The sequence below is a fragment of the Carcharodon carcharias genome, chromosome 18, assembly GCF_017639515.1.
Source record: "Carcharodon carcharias isolate sCarCar2 chromosome 18, sCarCar2.pri, whole genome shotgun sequence".
In the NCBI taxonomy this organism is placed as follows: domain Eukaryota; kingdom Metazoa; phylum Chordata; class Chondrichthyes; order Lamniformes; family Lamnidae; genus Carcharodon; species Carcharodon carcharias.
Window position 1 is genome coordinate 58,218,829 of NC_054484.1, and position 19,742 is coordinate 58,238,570.

The 19,742-nt window shown below is 41.1% G+C and overlaps 1 protein-coding gene across 1 annotated transcript in view; it reads right to left on the reverse strand.

Moving 5' to 3' along the window:
* Positions 1–2,029: 2,029 nt before the first annotated feature.
* LOC121290456 (organic solute transporter subunit alpha-like) overlaps positions 2,030–19,742 on the reverse strand; it is a 40,175-nt gene continuing 22,462 nt past the window's right edge. Inside the window, exons 2-8 of the mRNA XM_041210894.1 lie at positions 19,282–19,436; positions 18,299–18,372; positions 16,761–16,919; positions 6,673–6,784; positions 4,308–4,454; positions 2,753–2,858; positions 2,030–2,208 (exon numbers count right to left, since the gene is read on the reverse strand). Coding sequence (XP_041066828.1) covers positions 2,030–2,208; positions 2,753–2,858; positions 4,308–4,454; positions 6,673–6,784; positions 16,761–16,919; positions 18,299–18,372; positions 19,282–19,436 — 932 coding nt within the window. The remainder of the gene's footprint in view (positions 2,209–2,752; positions 2,859–4,307; positions 4,455–6,672; positions 6,785–16,760; positions 16,920–18,298; positions 18,373–19,281; positions 19,437–19,742) is intronic.

Below are 19,742 nucleotides of genomic sequence, written 5' to 3' on the forward strand. Positions count from 1 at the left end.
TAATTCATTGGCTATAAAGTGCTTTGGGATGTACTGAGCTTGTAAACATGCTATATAGTCTCTTTCAATCATTAGATTACCACAATTTAAAATAAATTAATTTTATTAACAGACACAAAACTAATGTACAAAGCACAAGTTAAAAAAGTATATATGTAAGGAATGTACGCAAATAATCAAAATATTATACAGTGAATTGGTTGACACTTTTTTCACACATTGTTTGCTCGTCTTTTATTTACAGCCATAGACGTGTTACCCACTTTAATTTGACATCACTTCTTTGCAGAAGACAGTCCTGTTTTGCAGTACATATTTATTTTGCATCAGATTTCAACAATTTGTTCTGTAAAACTGTTGTTGATTTTGATGAAAGCAAATAGATGTGATAATATCAGTTCCCATGATTAGGTACAGTACTACAAAATGGAAAAAAATTAACATTCAATTTTTGTATTAAAAGATCTAATTTTAACTAGCCTTAATATACAAATAATCAGCCTCAGTATGCTGCAATTTTCACATTGAATGAAAAATATGTTTTCAAAGTGCTACCCAATGACAATTATGGCATTTTCAGGTGGCTGAGTATAACATTTCATAGATTTTGCCTCTTACATGCTATTTTGCAGGTTTTTGACATTGGTTAATTATTTTATAAATGTTGCTTTTAGTGTCACAACTCCATAAAAGTAAAATCTCTCAGAACTTTTCCAAGGCTTGAATTTATCGGGTGACTTAGTCCCCACCAGCTCCAGCTATAAATTTGGGGGGTGGGGAGCCTGCATCATGATCCTGATGGCTGCCCACGGCCATTTATCACTGGGAGCAGTGTTAAGTGGCTGGAGGTAGTACTTCTGCCTCTTTCTGGAGGAAATCCCATCTTAGAGAGCTGCCAGCCAATCGGATGGCTACCAGCTCTGTAGGCCCAGCATTGCTGCCAGGAACGGTGGCCACAGTTGGGACTGCAGGCAGTTCACCATGTCGAGGAGCCCTGGCTGACAGTTAAGTCCTGGGTATTGCCAGGATCAAGTTGGCAGGCTTTGGTGAGGGGAGGGAGAGTGTGGTGGGTGGATGAGGGTGTGAGTGATGGGGCTTGAGAGCCAGGTGAAGGTTGTGGGGGTGGGGGGGGTGGGGCAGGGAAGTGGGCAAATGACCTTGTGGTGGATGCCTCAATGGGCCAAGGGGGCCTGTAAATGAGATCCTTCTCCCCATTGCCTCAAACTAGCCCGAGCAGCTAAAGCTGCTGGACTTCCTGACTGGCATCGGTCTCTCCCTGAGTTATGAGGCCCTTAAGTGGCCATAAGTTGGCCACTTAAGGGCCTCAATTATCCTAAAGATTGATGGGCTGCCCGATGGTTCCCTCTGTTCCCATTTAATTGCAGTGGGGGCAGGGGCAGTGTTGATGGAAGACACAGCACCTGCTGTGGATTTTACTTGCCACTGCCACCCACCCCCCCACTCCCCCTCCACACACACCACCACCACCCCCCCCTCCTCCCCCCCCACTCCACCAGCTGCCTTCAAACCCACTAGCAGGGGCACATATAATCCAGCCCTACGGACTACTGATTCATAAATTCCACAAATAACATCTCAAAAAATACTCAAAAGTGATCCGAGAACAAAGCAAAATGAATAAAGGGGCACAATTACTAGGGAAGGCCTACCATCACCTCATGACCTACTAAATATCCCTTCCCTGATCCCTGCTAATCAAAACACTCCTGCAAATATCAATGGCCTGACCGTGGTTCCGATTCCCGGCCTATTTCCCTCCCCTCTACTTCTTTTCTCAATGCTCCCTGATATTACCAGGTAGCAACAAGAACAGCCCCAAGAAGTTGCTAACGGAGACAAAGAGCTTAGTAGAGGCCTCCTGTGTAAGTGTTAATATTGCTGAGAATCAAAGCAAATATATTTGAGCTATTGGGTTGACAGGCTGGCAATTGGAAGAGGCCCAAACGATCACTGAGAAACTATGATATAACATGAATTCTTGCTGTGAAAAAGGTGTTTTATTATTGCTTTACACATGTGAGCTTTCACCTTCCTTTATGGTACCATTCACGTGGTTTTGAGCATCTTGTATTTTTACTGTGGGTTGCATTTCATTTATTTCTTGTAAATTGTATTTCCTCCTGTAGTAAATTTGTGATATCAAAGTGATAATAAACATCTCCATTATGAGAAGCTGCTGGTTCATATCTGGAAAAAATTGAACTGTAATTAGTTAGTTGAGTGGCTTGGCATTTAAGCAAAAGATCTCTATTAATTAGAATAGAGGTTACCTAGGCAATTTGTGCACAAGTTAAATAATTCTTAGCGCAATTTTGTGAGGCTCTGCTGGCATTGTGGAGGATTGCTAGTGGTGAGCACAGGTTGGAGAATAGGCTAGTGTTATAGCCCTATTTCTGACTTGACATTAAAGCTAGAGGAGTCTTGGCTAGTTAAAAAAAATACCCTGTTTGCACATTGAATATGTCAAAAAAATTTAATCTATTTATTTTCAAGCAGGGCTGCAACACATCAAATTACCATAACTATTTGTAAGGTATGTGTTTTTACTCTAACCACAATGAACCACTTAGGAATGTAAGAGTGCACAGGACCAATAAAGAGCATTGTTGTACATCTGTCTGATATCACAAATTAATACTCACAAATAATAACAAATCTAAATGATCTCTCCTCAAGCAAAAATTTAGTGTATTATAGATTAAAAATATAATAGCATCTTTAAATCACATACATGCTCCTCTGGCTGTGGGTGAAAATGGGGGTGCACAGGCTATACCGCCTGCCATTGCTGTTATGTTGATAATTAAAGCTTGGAGTTGATTAAGAATGAATGAAATCTGCAGAAAAAACAATAGAAAATTAAAATCACTGAGTATAATATCAACCATGATAATTAAACCTGTATGATACGCTTTAACAAATTGTAATTTCTCAAGCCAACCAATTATTTTTAACTGATCACTAAACAGCTCAGACAAATGCAGGGTGATCATTATAAGTTAAGTGTACCTTAAATATCCTCTGGGATACATCCTGATGGTCAATCCCGTATACAGACAGAGAGTCTTACATTGAGGAGTGCCTGTACAGCTCAAATTCTAATTATTCAATCAGGTTGCTTTGCAATCCAAATTGGATGTTGTGTACTTAACACTTGTCCTCATAAATGCTTTGCCAATCTTTGAAATGGGGGACTCAAACCTTTGGTGAGTCAAAACCAGATATGAATTGTTAAGCTGATTTATTCACAGACGGCATGTGAACATACAGCATGACAGTCTAAGAAAATTCCACTTAACTCAATCTTAATTGTTTCCTTGAAAAAATTGGAGAATAAGTAATAACCCTGTCCTTTCATGTTCCTTTTCTTTTTAGAATACTTTGAGTTGCAACAACTGGCCTCCTGCATTTCAGCATTCAGCTCTGGATCCTAGGCTTACACGAGGCGTTTACTTATTTTTAAAAACCTGCCCGTCTGTGATCCTTTGCAGGATCATTTGTTCTTTTCTTCTGTGGTCCCTACCAGGGAGAGGATAGACTTGCCAATTCTGGTTGGAGGCAGTCCTGGAGGTTTAGTGATGTGACATTTGACCACATGAACATCTACTTATAAAGATGTACAGAGCGTTATAGAGTCTGCCTTTGAAACCCAGGAGGTTTTGCTTTTCCCTTGTGTCTCCAATTCCTGGGTAGGAGTTGGTATTTCCATGTCAAGGTAGCAAATTGGCTCTGTGGACTTTTACCAGATAAAATTTCACAACAGAGTCAGTTGAAGGAAATTAGGATTTTGGATTCATTCTTTTGAACAATTTAAGTAATTCACTTAAATAAATAAATCATATTGATGGCTATGTAAATAAATTCAACTATTTGTTATAACAGTGTGCGATTTTCCACTTTTAGAAGTGCACAATAGAGCATGGTGGCAGCCTGGATAACCTCCAGTGCAACATAGTGAGGTTTCCATTAATGGTTCCCCTTTAGATATGTTAACCAGTTCCTGTTACGGAAGATTATTCATTTTAGTTTATAGGAAACAGATCTCCACAAATGGATAATGTATTTTTACAATAAACAAGAGTTTTAAAAAAATTGTATCAATCTTATTGTTTTATACACACGTTTTAAAAAGTTAATATTGTATAACTTTGTTTATTTTCTCCAATTATACCATATACATCATATCTAGTGAGGTTCTAATCAGCCTGGTAACTAACATTTGGTCTTTTTAAATAAGAAATAAAAAACGTTGCTTAAGTATCTGCAAGGTGCAGAGTACATTCTACCTTAAAAAGGATGAATTTGGGGATTATCTTCTGATTTCTAAGTTCACCTTTGACTTTGTTAAAAACAATCGAAACTGGCCACAGTGCAACTACTGTGGAGATACCAAGGAGAATGTTAATCCATATTGCAGGTCCACTAGGAGAAAACTGTAAAATAAGAAATCATATACTGTTACATTCAGTGAAAATACACCTAACTATTGTCAGTTCTATACCATAAGTTTGTTTTTATTTATTGCTTTTAATCAAGCATGAAATGGGCAGATTAGACCAGCCTACTATGGAGTAATGGCTAAGCTCCAGTTGGTATATAGACATTACTGCTACAGCGGAGATGGTAACCCATCATAGAGGTAAATGGACAACAGTTTTGAACACATACTGCTATGTATTGGACAATATTCCAAGGTGTGGTATGGTGAAGTTGAGAGTTATTTAGAGGTCTAAGCCAGTATACTGTCATTTTTTTTTCTTTATTCTTTCATGGAGTGCTGGTGTCGCTGGCCCTAAATGCCTTTGAGCTGAGTGGCTTGCTAGGGCATTTCAGAGCCACATGTAGGTCAGACCAGGTAAGGATGGCAGATTTCCTTCCCTAAAGGACATTAGTGAAACAGATGGGTTTTTATGACAATTGATGATAGTTTCAGGGTTACCATTACCGAGACTAGATTCATATTCCAGATAAAAGCAAAATACTACGTTTGCTGGAAATCTGAAACCAAAAACTGAAATAGCTGGAAAACCTCAACAGGTCTGACAGCATCTATGGAGAAAGAAACAGAGTTAACGTTGAGTCCGAATGACTCTTCTTCAGAAGAAGAGTAGAAATGTGATGGAATTTATATTGTTTAAGGTGGGTGGGGAGGGGTGTGGTGGGTGGAGCAGGTAAAGCTAGAAAGAAGGCCAGTGATAGGTGGGGGGGGGCTAAGGAGAGATTGACAAAGATGTCATGAACACAAGACAAAGGGAGTGTTAATGGTAGTGGTAAAGATTTAAAAATGTGCTGATAGTGGTATAAAGGTAAGAAAGCAGAGTGTGTTAATAGCAGAACAAGGGTCAGCACTCTGTGAAAGTATGACGTAGAACAAGTGACAGATGGTCTTTGGGAGGGTGGGTGGTCGTGGAGGGAGGGGGCAGTGGTTGAGAAAGGACAGAAGAAGCAATTAAAGGGATTTAAAAAGTGGGATTAAAAAGGGGATAAAACAATGAATAAAAATTAAAATTACTTTTTAAAAAAGGGATTTAAAAATGGGTGAAGATAAAGGACAGAGTTCATGGTCTGAAGTTGTTGAACTCAAAGTTAAGTCCAGAAGGCTGTAAAGTGCCTAGTCGGAAGATGAGGTGCTGTTCCTCCAGTTTGCGTTGAGCTTCACTAGAACATTGCAGCAGGCCAAGGACGGACATGTGGGCATGAGAGCAGGAAGGTGTGTTGAAATGGAAAGCGACTGGGAGGTCTGGGTCATGCTTGCAGAGGTGTTCTGCAAAGCGGTCATCCAGGCTGCGTTTGGTCTCCCCAGTGTAGGGGAGACCACAGTGGGAGTATCAAATGCAGTAGACTAAATTGGAGGAAGTGCAAGTGAAGTGCTGCTTCACCTGAAAGGAGTGTTTGGAGGCTTGGATGATGAGAGGGGAGGAGGTAAAGGAGCAGGTGTTACAACTTCTACGATTGCAAGGGAAGGTGCTGTGGGAAAGGGATGATGTGTTGGGGGTGATGGAGGAGTGGACCAGGGTGTTCCAGAGGGAATGGTCCCTACAGAATGCTGACAGTAGGGAAGTGTTTGGTGGTGGCATCATGCTGGAGTTGGCAGAAATGGTAGAGGATGATCCTTTGAATGCAGAGGCTGGTGGGGTGATAAGTGAGGACAAAGGGGACCCTATTGTGGTTCTGGGAGGGAGGGAAATGGGTGAGGGCAGAGGCCCAGGAGATGGGCCATGTTCTATGTGTTTTTTTTATTAACTGAATTCAAATTCCATGCTGCCATGGTAGGATTCAAACCCATGTCTCCAGAACATTAGCCTGGGTATCTGGATTACTAGTCCAGCAACATTACCACTACAACACCCTCTCCCCTGTCAGCACAATCCTTTCTTCAGAACACTCTTTACAGTCACTTTTTAATCATCATCACTGAATATGACACTATAGAGGCACCGAGAAATAGTAGTGCGTATTTTTCAAGAGAGAATGACAGCATTAACTCAAATGTGAACTTTTAAAAAATGAACTGCTTAGGCAGCAGCTCAAAAAAAGAGCAAAGTGTGTCAATTTCCATCCTGTAAATTAAAATATCAACTTATCACCAACATTTTTATTTATTCTATCCATGTATTAGCATCTAGCTCAATAGGGAAAAAAACAACATACATCATTCGGGCTGAACGTCCCATTCACCCAAAGGACTAACGTTAAGATCATTAGGACTGGCCGTAAGAAAGCGAGCTGAAATGTTCCCAATTTCAGCATAAACATCAGGCGCCTAAAAAGAAAGACATTAACATATTTAGGCATTAGTTTAAAATGGCAACTATAAGTTGTTAGTTTAGATCTTCATTTACTTTTAACACATTAATCTAACAAATGACTTAACTTGGAACACTCAGAAGCACCTTGTGATGCTTTTTGTAAAAAAAAGACTTGCATTTATATATTGCATTTCATGACCTCAGGACATTTCAAAGCACTTTACAGCTAATTAAGCATGTTCAAAGTGTGGCACTGTTGTAATATAGGAAACACTGCATCCAATTTGTACACAACAAGCTCCCACAAACAGAAATGTTATATTATTTGTAGTGATGTTGATTCAGGGATACAGATTGGGAAGGACACTGGGGATGACACCCCTGTTCTTCTTCAAAATAGTATTGGGAGCTTGTGCCCATTCGAGAGCAGATGGGGCCTTGATTTATTGGCTTGAATCTTGCGTTTTGAGGTCAGACACGTGCCTGACCCGAACCCACGTAAAATTGCGCGAAAAGACATCAGGCATGCATCCCGACGTCATCTCACATGGGTGCGATATTGAGATCGTCAGGTATGCACGGGAGCAGGAGCAGTGCCTGCTGACAATCAATGGGCCAACTAAGGTCATTAAAAAGCCTGCAGACCGCAACTTTACATTGCCCATGAGATTTTTAGCTCGTTGCATGGGCTGAACAGGTGGGCGGAATTCACGTTTCATTAAGTTCTTCATCCAAGGGCAGGATGAAATCTCCATTAGGATCTTAAATAAGAAAATAAATATCTGGGAACAGCATTTTTATGAGGTATGCTTTCAGGTGCTTGATTGTGCTGCATGGATATTTTTTGCGCTTTCTTCTATTATTTAGAGGTCTGCAGCTCCCTGAGCCATCTGTCTGCCTTCAGGGAGCTCAGTGGAAGTGCTCAACTAGACCTGCAGTGACATCAGCACCCACCCTCTTCTCACTCCCACCGGCAGTGCTGAGCCTTTCTCAGAGTGTATTTCACAATGGCTGGCCATTAATTGGCCAGCCAGCATGAAATCGCAGTCATGGGGCAATTGATGTCGAGAGCCTGTTTTCCATCCGCTCCCAGACCCTCCAATTGCGCGCGCCTGACGAGCACAAAATTCAGGCCTATATCTCAGTCGAAAGACGGTATTATTTTTGACATTTGCCTCCTGCCAAGGTAAAAGGATACCAACATACAAATTTGGTATAATATATATAGTTTCAATCACTTAAGCCAGTATTTACCAAAGAAGTACTAATGCCAACAATTCCATTTTTGTGGATTATTTCTTAGAAACATAGAAACATGGAAATGGAGTAGGTTTTTCAAGCCTGCTTCACCATTCCGTATGATCATGGCAGATCCCCTATCTCAATGCCATACTCCCACTCTCTCCCCATACCCCTTGTTGCCTTTAGAGTCTAGAAATCAATTTCCTTCTTAAGTATATTCAGTTACTTGGCCTTCACAGCCTTCTGGGGTAGAGAATTCCACAGGTGCACCACACTTCTGAGCGAAAAATTTTTTCCTTATCAGTCCTAAATCACCTACCCAGTATCCTGAGACTGTAACTCCTTGTTCAGCCACAGGAAACATTAACCCTGCATCCAGTATTTCCAGCCCTGTCAAAATTTTATAAGTTTCAATGAGATGCTCTCTCATTCTTCTGAACTCCAAATCGACTCAATCTCTCCTCATATGGCAAACCTGTCATCCCAGCAATCAGTCTGGTGAACCTATGCTGCACTCTCTCTATGGCAAGTATATCCTTTCTTGGGTAAGGAGGCCAAAACTGCACACTACTCCAGGTGTGGTCTCACCAAGGGCCTGTACAGCTACAGTAAGATATCCTTGCTCCTGTGCTCAAATCCTCTTGCAATCAAGGCAATATACCATTTGCCTTCCTAACTGCTTGCTGCACCTGCGTACATGCTTTCAGGTGATTGGTGTACAAGGACACCCAGGTCCCTTTGTGCATCAACATTTCCCAATCTATCACCATTTAAATAATGCTCTGCCATTCTGCTTTTCCTACCGAAGTGGAAAACTTCAAACTTATCTGTATCTGCTACATATTTGCCCACTTGCTCAACCTGTCTGAATCGCCTTGAAGCCTCTTAACATTCCCCTCACCATTCACATCCCCACCTAGATTTGTGCCGTCAGCCAACTTGAAAATATTACATTTTGTTCTCTCATCCAAATCATCGATATATATTGTGAATAGCTGGGGCCCAAGCACTGATCCACTGACCCCACTAGTCACCACCTGCCACTCTGAAAAAGACCCATTTATTCCTATTCTGTCTGCTAACCAGTTCTCAACCCATGCCAGTACATTACCCCTAATCCCATGCACTTTAATTTTGCACACTAACCTCTTACATGGGATTTCATCAAAAGCTTTCTGAAAATCCAAATACATCACATCCACTGGTTCTCCCTTACCTATTCTCCTAGTAACGTCCTCAAAACTCCGGTAGGTTTGTCAAACATGATTTCCCTTTCATAAATCCATGTTGACTTTGTCTAATCCCATTGATATTTTCTAAGTGTCCTGTTATCACATCCTTTATAATAGGCTTTAGCATTTTCCCTACCACTGATGTTAGGCTAACTGGTCTACAATTTCCTGTTTTCTCCCTCCCTCCTTTTTTTAAATAGTGGGGTCACATTTGCCACCCTCCAATCTTCCTGGACTACTCAAGAATCTAGAGAATTTTGGAAGATGACAACCAATGCATCCACTATTTGCATGGCCACCTTCTTTAGTACCTTGGGATGTACATCATCAGGCTTTGGGGATTTATTGGCTTTCAGTCCCATTAATTTCTCTAGCACTATTGTTTTAGTAAAACTAATTTCCTTCAATTACTCCTTCTCACTAGACCATTGGTTCCCTAGTATTTCTGGGAAGTTATCTGTCTTCCTCCGTAAAGAAGAACTAAAATAGTTGCTCTGTCATTTCTTTGTTCTCTATTATAAATTCTCCTGTGTCAGACTGTAAGGGACCTACATGTGTCTTTACTAATCTTTTTCTTTTTACATGCTTGTAGAGGCATTTGTAGTCCACTTCTATGTTCCTTGCAAATTTACTCTGATACTCTATTTTTTCCCCTCTTAAATCAACCTCTTGGTCCTCCTTTGCTGAATTCTAAACTGCTCCAATTCTCAGGCTTGCTATTTTTCCTAGCAACTTTATATGACTCAACTTTGGATTTTTTTGTACTATAGCATTATTTGCTGCCAGCCCTTGTTTCCTTTGCCTTCCACTTTTCTGTCTGTTTCCCTCTCTTCTTTCTCCCAGCTCAGGTTCCCACCTCCCTGACACTTTAGTTTAAACCCTCACCCACAGTACTAGCAAATAACCCTGCGAGGACATTGGTTCCAATCCTGCTGGGGTGCAACCTGTCCAGCTTGTACAGGTTCCATCACCTCAGGAATCTAAATCCCTCCCTCCTACACCATCTCTCCAGCCAGACATTTATATGGTCTACTCTTTCAATCCTGATCTCACTAGCACATGGCTCTGGAAGTAATCTTGAGGTTCCTATCTTTGAGGTTCTGCTTTTTAATTTATTTCCTAGCTCCCTATATTCTGCTTTCAGGACCTCATCCCTCTTTTTACCTGTGTCATTGGTACGGATATGGGCCACAACCTCTGGCTGTTCACCCTCCCCTCTCAGAACATCTTGCAACCACTCAGTGACATCCTTGACCCTGGCACCAGGGATGCAACATAACATCCTGAAGTCACGTCTGCAGCTGCAGGAAAGTCTATCAGTACCCCTTACGATAGAATCCCCTATCACTATTGCTCTCCAACAACCACCCCACCACCACCCCACCCCCCCCACACCCCCCGCCCGCCGCCAAAAATTGTGCAGCTGAGCTCATGGTGCCACAGACTTGGCTGTTGTTGCATTCCCCTGAGAAACCATCTCCCACAGCAGTATCCAAAACAGAAAATCTATTAGAGAGGAAGATGGACCCAGAGGACTCCTACACTACCTGCCCAGTGCTTATACGCTATCTGGTAGTCACCCATTTCCTTTCTACCTGTGCATTCTTCACCTGTGGTGTGATCACTTCACTGTGCATGCTATTAAGGAAGATCTCAGCATGAGGGATGCTCCACAGTGACTCCAACAGCAGCTCCAGCTCCAAAACACAGATCAAGTAGCTGCACTGGAGACGCTTCCTGCATACATGATCACCCTGGACACTGAAATTGTCCCTGACTTCCCACATCACACAGGAGGAGCATTCTATGTGACCAAGCTGCCCTGTCATGACATACCCTTAAATTGCCCCCTTTTATTTCCTCTAGCTTAAGGAATATTAAATATATACTAGGGACTTTACTGCTTAGACTTTAAAGATTACTTAATCAAAACTAAAGACTAATTTTTATTTTAAAGACTAGACAGTAGCAACCTTGTGCTGGCTCTCAGTCCCACTCTGTTCTGGGGCCTGGTTCCCCTTGCTCTTCAAGGCTACTGCTCCTCTCATGTTATCAAATGCCAAAAGCAAAGGACACTTCTACTTCTACAATCACCCAATTCCCAGCATTCTATTCTAAGTCACACTACATTGGCTGGCTAGGGGTGCTTTATCGACCCCTTTTATCACATTTTGGTTTAAAGTTTGTAAGGTTCCTTTAAACTTTGTTCTTGGTTTTACAGCTGACCTAAATTAGGGGCTGTGCCTGATTTATCCCAATTTTGTTAATTTGGTTTAATTGTTTTAACTCAATATGAGTTACATTGGCTGGCTTTATATGCTCCTAAGACAAAAGCTGGCTGTTACAGGGGAACCAGTTTCAGCTGCTTATTTAATTAACTGAGCCCAACTGCTTACCCAGTGAAACCCTGCTTAAGGCTGGGAACTTTAGAATTTAAACTGTAGATTTCAGTTAAATGCTAACTACAAACATAATTAGATTGTTACAAAAAGATTTTTAAAAAATTAAGATTCCTTACTCACCATCCAGCTTTCTATTTATCCCAATGCCATATTTGTTAAATTGACCCAAGCCACATGGTTAAGTATGAAACTAAACACTTATACTTTTCTTGGTAACAGATTTTTAAATTAAACGCAGCATTACATATCTTTGCTTTCTATCTATTTCCCCCATGTCCCAGCATTCACTCTTTATACTCTTATGAGCATTACAAATAAACAAATGGGCAAATTAACGAAGTAAATTAAATTGATAGCCCCTTAAAGGAACACTGTAACAGGAGCAAAACTCCAAAGGAAACTCATCTAACTAAATCAAAATGTCGCTTTGGGTGTCAATGATGCACTCCAGCTCCTGAGGAAACCCACCAGTCATGCAGTCTCTCTTTATAAATGCAGTATGTAAATAATTGAACAATGTCCTTCAACTCTGTATCTTAACAATATAAAATGGCCTCCTTCTGTATGGAACATTCTATTAACATACCATTAAATATATTCTTTGAAATGACAGAGCGCCAACCTATATATTTCTAACCATTTCACAAAGCCAATGTAAAGTAGCCACTGTGAACTGTGCCAAGATTAGAATCAGTTGATTTTTCCTTTGGAACCAACAGTACACATTGTTTGATGATGATTAACAGCTCACCATATGAAATACTATGTCAGAAGAACCCATCTTTATAACTATGTAACATTACATATCAGTGCATCAGGAGGCTCCACTTTATGGCTTACAGATATAATCAAATTTTGGCTGGGATTATATAGGACCTTAGGGAGCATGCTGGGAGGCCAATAAAGGGCCACTTAAGGGCCTCTTCCTGACACTTGATTATTATCTGGCCGCCCTCCTACAAGCTCGGGGTTTGGGGGGACCCTCCTGGTTGGACACCCTGTGGCCCATGAAGGCCCCCTGGGGTGGGGGGAGCACAGACCACCTATACTGAAAGACATCCCTCCCACCCTCATGAGTGACCCTACCCCCCTCACCGGGGCCTGCCTAAATGGTAGGCTCAAGCAAGCCTCACCAGATTTATCTTGATTCTTAAGGCCTCCTTCTTGGTGGCTGTTCCTGGCCTGCTGCCAGTGGCACCGCTGGGACTGAAGAGTTGCCAGTCATTTGATTAACTGGCAGTTCTCAGGGGCAGGAAAGGGGCAGAAGCCGCAAATCTAGGCAATTAACTACTTGATGAATGTAAAATGCAGTTGAGGCTTCCATGATCAGCTGCCCCCTACTTTCCAGCTAGTGGACCAGGCCACCACTGCCCTGTAAAATTCCGGCTATTACTTCTGATGTGATCAGAACCTGTCAAAATCAGGAATCAAATTTACTCATTATCAAGTGAATGATAATGCGGTTGCAATCACTTTAGTGTATATGGGCCAAGGAAAGCAAAATGCAGGTAATATTTTGACTCTATTGTTGTTCAGTCATCTCTTCTGGAAAGCCCAGTGTGTGTGAACATTAGGTGAGAACAAGATCAAGGTTTATGTGATGCCCTCCTTGGACAAATATCCTATTAATGCTCACCATCTACACTTAGAGGTGAAAAATGATCATTCTGGTAAGATGTCAAAGATTGCCCATCTTCTCAGAACTGCACTTCAATGTAAATATGCTCTCAAAAAAGGAACTGAGAATAGAGCTAAAATAGAGATAAAATAGAAGTTGGGGACTGGAAGACTTTTCCGATATTTTTACTGTCAGCATAAAATATTTCACGGTCAAGTATATTATAGATGAGAAGAAGAGTTAAGTTTTCATTTACAAAGCCCTAATATGTCTTCATCCCCAAACATACAAGAACATCTCACTGCATCAGTGCAACATTCCCATTTACAAAGAGCAATGGAAGTCTGGAACTCGCTCCCAAAATGATGGTGAGGTTGGGTGGGTTAATTGAAAATTTCAAAACTGAGATTGATAGATTTTTTTTGTTAGGTATGGGTATTAAGAGATATGATATCAAAGGAGGGGGTTAAATAGAGTTGTGCTACATTTCAGCCATGATCTAACTGAACAGCATGAGGGGGCTTACTCCTTTTCCTGCGTTCCATTTCAGACATGAAAATTTATCAGAATTTTATTTTTCTGGACCATCAATGGACTAAGTTGGTATCAAGTAGCCTCATTTCAAACAGTTTTTTTTTCATTCATTCACAGGATGTGGGCTTCACTGGGTGGGCCAGCATTTATTGCCCATCCCAAGTTGCCCTTGAGAAGGTGGTGGTGAGTTGCCTTCTTGAACCATTGCAGTCCTTGTGCTGTAGGTACACCCACAGTGCTGTTAGGAAGGGAGTTCCAGGATTTTGACCCAGCGACAGAGAAGGAACAGTAATATGTTTCCAAGTCAGTGTGGTGAGTGGCTTGGAGGAGAACTTCTAGGTGCAATGTTTCCATGCATCTGCTGCCCTTGTCCTTCTAGATTGTCGTGGTTGTGGGTTTGGAAGTTGCTGCCTAAGGAGCTTTGGTGAATTCCTGCAGTGCATCTTGTAGATGGTACACACTGCTGCTACTGTGCATTGGTGGTGGACGGAGTGAATGTTTGTGGATGGGGTGCCAATCAACCGGGCTGCTTTGTCCTGGACAGTGTCAATCTTCTTGAGTGTTGTAGGAGTTGCACCCATCCAGGCAAGTGGGGGGTAATCCATCACACTCCTGACTTGTGCCTTGTAGATGGTGGGCAGGCTTTGGGGAGTCAGGAGGTGAGTTACTCGTCGCAGTCTCTGACCTGCTCTTGTAGCCACGGTATTTATATGGCTAGTCCAGTTCAGTTTCTAGCCAATGGTAACCCCCAGGATGTTGAAAGAAGGGGATTCAGTGACGGTAATACCATTGAACATCAGGGGGTAATCTTTTGTCCATGTTTGCACCAAGGTTGCAATGAGGTCAGAAGCTGAATGGCCCTGGCGGAACCCAAACTGAGTGTTAATGAGCAGGTTATTGCTAAGCAAGTGCCACTTGATAATATTGTTGATAACCCCTTCCATTACTTTGCTGATGATGGAGAGTAGACTGATGGGCGGTAATTGGCCAGGTTGGATTTGTCCTGCTTTTTGTGTATAGAACATACCTGAGCAATTTTCCACATAGCCGAGTAGATGCCAGCACTGTAGCTGTACTGGAACAGCTTGGCTAGGGGTGCGGCAAGCTCAGGAGCACAAGTCTTCAGTACTATTGCCAGAATATCGTTAAGGCCCATAGCCTTTGCAATATCCAGTCCCTTCAGCCATTCCTTTCTATCACGTGGAGTGAACTGAATTTGCTGAAGACTGGAAATGTGATGCTGAGGACCTCTGGAGGGAGCTGAGATGGATCAACCATTCGGCACTTCTGGCTGAAGATTGTAGCAAATGCTTCAGCCTTTTCTTTTGCAATGATGTGCTGGGCTCCCTGATCATTGAGGATGGGGATATTTGTGGAGCCTGCTGTTTAATTATCCACCACCATTCACGACTGGATGTGGCAGGATGGGAGAGCTTAGATCTGATCCGTTGGTTGTGGGATCGCTTAGCTCTGTCTACCACTTGCTGTTTACCCTGCTTGGCACACAAGTAGTCCTGTGTTATAGCTTCACCAGGTTGACATATCATGTTTACGTATGCCTGGTGCTGCTCCTGGCATGCCCTCCTGCACTCTTCATTGAACCAGGGTTGATTCCCTGGCTTGATGGTAATGGTAGCATGGGAGATATGCCAGGTCATGAGGTTACAGATTGTGTTTGAGTACAATTCTGCTGTTGTGATGGCCCACAGCACCTCATAGATGCCCAATCTTGAGTTGTTAGATCTGTTTAAAATCTATCCCATTTAGCATGGTGGTAGTGCCACACAACACGATGGAGGGTATCCTCAATGTGAAGGCGGAACTTCATCTCCCCAATGACTGTACAGTGTCACTCCTACCGATACTGTCATTGACAGATGCATCTGTGGCAGGCAGGTTGGTGAGGATGAGGTCAAATATGTTTGTCCCTCTTGTTGGTTCCCTCACCACCTGTCGCAGACCCAGTCTAGCAGCTATGTCCTTTAGGACTTGGCCAGCTCAGTCAGGAGTGTTGCCACCGAGCCACACTTGGTGATGGACATTGAAGTCCCCCACCCAGAGTACATTCTGCACCCTTGCCACCTCAGTGTTTCCTCCAAGCGGTATTTAGCTGAGGAAGGGCAGTAATTGGTAATCAGCTGGAGGTTTCCTTGCCCATGTTTGACTTTATGGGGTCCAAGTCGATGTTGAGGACTCCCAGGGCAACTCCGTCCGACTGTATGCCACCTCTGATGGTGATGTGGTGGTGTTTGGGACATTATCTGTAAGATATGATTCCATGAGGATGACTATGATGCTCAGGCTGTTGCTTAAATAGTTTGTGAGACAAACTCTTCCAATTTTGGCACAAATCCCCAGATGTTGCTAATGTGGACTTTGCAGGGTTAACAGGGCTGAGTTTGCTGTTGCTGTTTCTGGTGCCTAGGTCAATGCTGGGTAGTCTGTCTGGTTTCATATCTTTTTTGAGACTTTGTAGCAGTTTGATACTGCTGAGTGGCTAGGGCATTCAGAGGGAACTTAAGAGTCAACCTGTAGGCCAGGCAAGGGTGGCAGATTTCCTTCCCTAAAGGGACATTAGTGAACCAGATGGGTTTTTACAACAATCAAATATGGTTTTCATTAGACTTTTAATTCCAGGTTTATTATTGAATTCAAACTCCACCATCTGCCATGGCAGGTTTTGAACACAGGTCCCCAAAGCATTACCATGGGTTTCTGGATCATGAGTCCAGTGACAATACCACTATGCCATCAGCTCCCCCAGTTAACAAAGAGAGCCCGGCTCATTCCATCATTGTAGATTGGATTATGACCCAGATCCTGAATTAAACTGATGAAACATTTGTCACTCCGTCACTTATCAACTCAAGTTCAATAACTCAGAATATACAGTATGTGTCAGTTACAGAAATAGCAGGCCATAGTTCCAAGAACGTTTTTCTCAATCAAATCTACAGCTCACCTTGAAGTCTTTACAGCAGGTAAACATGGGCAGCAGCAACAACAGGGCCCTGTACTAATTGTGACAAGAGTATTTTCACAATGTTTCAGGAAAGCTGCATCACCTCCGAATTCTTCTATCATCATCTCCTGGAACTTGTGGATAACAATTGCAAAGTACCTGTAGAGATAATAAAAATATCCAAGAAATTTATCCTGCAAAATATTGTTCACTTAAATGATTTTGTATTCTTCCTAGTTGTAGCTTTATCCTGAATATTTTAAAATGACTCTGTTACCATGCCCATGAATTTCTCTGGGGGTTCCTGCTCGTCTGCCGCTGAAGAGGGCCTTATGATTCATGCTGAAAATATTTCTAGTCAGTAACTGATAACTGTTAGTCAGTAAAAGAGCTTCCCCTGCGAAGTTCCATCCCACTCATTAATTATTACAATGGATTGTGAGCCCTTTGGAAGATTTCTCCCCTATCATTGCTGTGCATGTTGCTAGCTCTAATATTAATTAAGAGGAGAAATGAATCATGCCCCACCAAGAGCGCAAAACTCCATTGTCAAGAGATATCAGAGCTAACTTGTTGAAAACAAAATAGTTGAAGTTGGCAGAATGGTGGATGTCCACAAAGCGATGGGATGTAAACTTGCACCCGTGATTTCCAAACACCATTGAATTGTCAATCTCACCTGTTTTATTGTCGGGATATGTCAAACTGAAACCTAAAGCTGTCCTTAGTTTAAAGGGGAAATTGGAAAGACATTCATCACTAACTTACTCTTATGCACTTCTTAGCAGCAACATATGTCTGGGAGCAGGTTGTATGCTTGCCTGGCAGAGAACCAGGAAGGGAGGATAAGATGAATGAAATAAGTATTTTGCTAAGAATACTAGAAAATTATGCCAATTTTGTCACTTGGAGGATAATTTTGTGATTCTGTACTCCAAGAGGGGATCCACACTTGTTGAGAGCATGGCTCAGAGAATTAGGTCTGTTGAGTGGTTACCCCATCTCCAATTCAACTTCCCTGCAAGTAGAGCCTCCTAATTGGAGCAGTAAGTTCTGGAAATTACACCAAGGAATAGTAACATAGAAACGTTTAGCGCATTTGTTTGAAATTTTCTTTATTTTAGCACAGATTTTAACCAGTTTAAAATAGTGAAATTACCCATTTCAGGTATATAAACTTTAAAGCTGTACATTACCAATCTCGTTACTAAATGAATCAATTATTATTGTATAGCTCATAATGTAAAGGGACACAGTTGCACATTTATTGGTAGCTCTTATCTGTTGTTTCTTTCGTTTTGTACTTGAAAACATCACATCAGAGGCATTATAGAAACAGAGCTCATCCAATTCCACCTGCAGTGACCATGAACATATTTTTCTTTGTACTAAACTGAAGGGGTTGATTGAAAGGCTCTTGATTCCTTGCTGTAGACAGTATGTAATTTCAAGCCAGTTCCACTTCCCAAAATTTAACGGTAGACAATTAAAATTTAATGTATACTAAGAGCAATAGAAAACTCAAAAGAAATACATACACTGCTGTTGTCAAATCTGTGATAATTGATGCTAGAGGGATCCACATCCCAACACAAGATGTAGATGCTATCACCTGAAACAAAAATATAAAGACATTGTTACTTATTGATTTTTCAAAAATTAACATTCTTAAATGTTGTAAAACAGAGTTTCCAAATACAAAAACAGGATACTGTAGATGCTGGAAATCTGAAATAAAAACAGTAAATATGGAAATATTTAGCAGGTTGCATCTGTGGGGAGAGAAACAGAGTTAACGTTTCAGGTCAGTGACTTTCATCAGAACATTAACTGTTATCTCTGCACGGATGCTGCCAGATCTATTAAGTATTTGCAACATTTTCAGAGTTTCCAAATTGTGTGTATGAAGATACAGTTAATTCCTGAATAGGTATTTGTGAATAGGAAGATGTCTAATGATGTGTAAGGCACAATGATTTTGGCTGATTAGTCACATTTTAGATAGGTAGCTCATACTTTAAAATTTAGCAATTATGTTGTTATTCAGAATCTACTGTTTATTTTCTTTGTCAGTAGCTTCCACTTGCATTGTTATTTAAAATACTATATTGAGCAATCATAAGGAAATTTCAACAGGACATCAAGAGATGACAAGATATTAACATTTAACAGATATGCTTGAAATTTCTTTGTCCTTTACTTTATTGCGGATGTTAATCTGTTTAAAATAAACGTGTTCATATCCTGATAAAATGGATGAGGGGAGAGAGAGGATTTTCAAGCAAACACACAAAGTGTTAATATTCCTCAACTATTTTAGGGTCACAGTTTTTAAAACAGAATTCCAAGTTTTGCCGATACAATTTATGTGACCAGGTGACTTTTCAATATGAAAACCCTTGGGAGAAGTATAGCAAAGTAGAAAAAGGGAGATTTTCGAAACCTAATGGAAAATTGAAGATAATTCCTGAAAACAGGTAGAGGATGAATTTCTCAGCTAGATATTGTCGAATGTACTTACAGATGAAATTCCGCTGACCCACATAATAGTCGCTCTCTGGTTTGTAGCAGGGACTTTTCTTATCAGGTAGATAACTTCCTCAAAATACACAAGATTTGCAATAACAGCCATTAGAGTGAGAACAGTGTACAAGATGATAGTGGACACACTTAAATCTGTGGAAAGAAACATTATTTCAACAAACAATTTCTTAAATGCATTGATAATATTTATTTGTATTTGAATAACTACTAGGTATTGGTTAGGAAATGGCCAATTAATATGTGTTTTATAAACAGGCTGTAGTTTTTTTAATCTTCTATAAGAAGTGGCACAATTGTATAAATATATTTGGAATTTTCCACAGAAATTAGACTTATTACAGATGTATGTTGAGCAGATGCCATATAATACAAATATAATTGGCTTGATCATACCTAGCCATGTCATTATTTTTGTAGTTGTTGACTGTTAATTTGGTA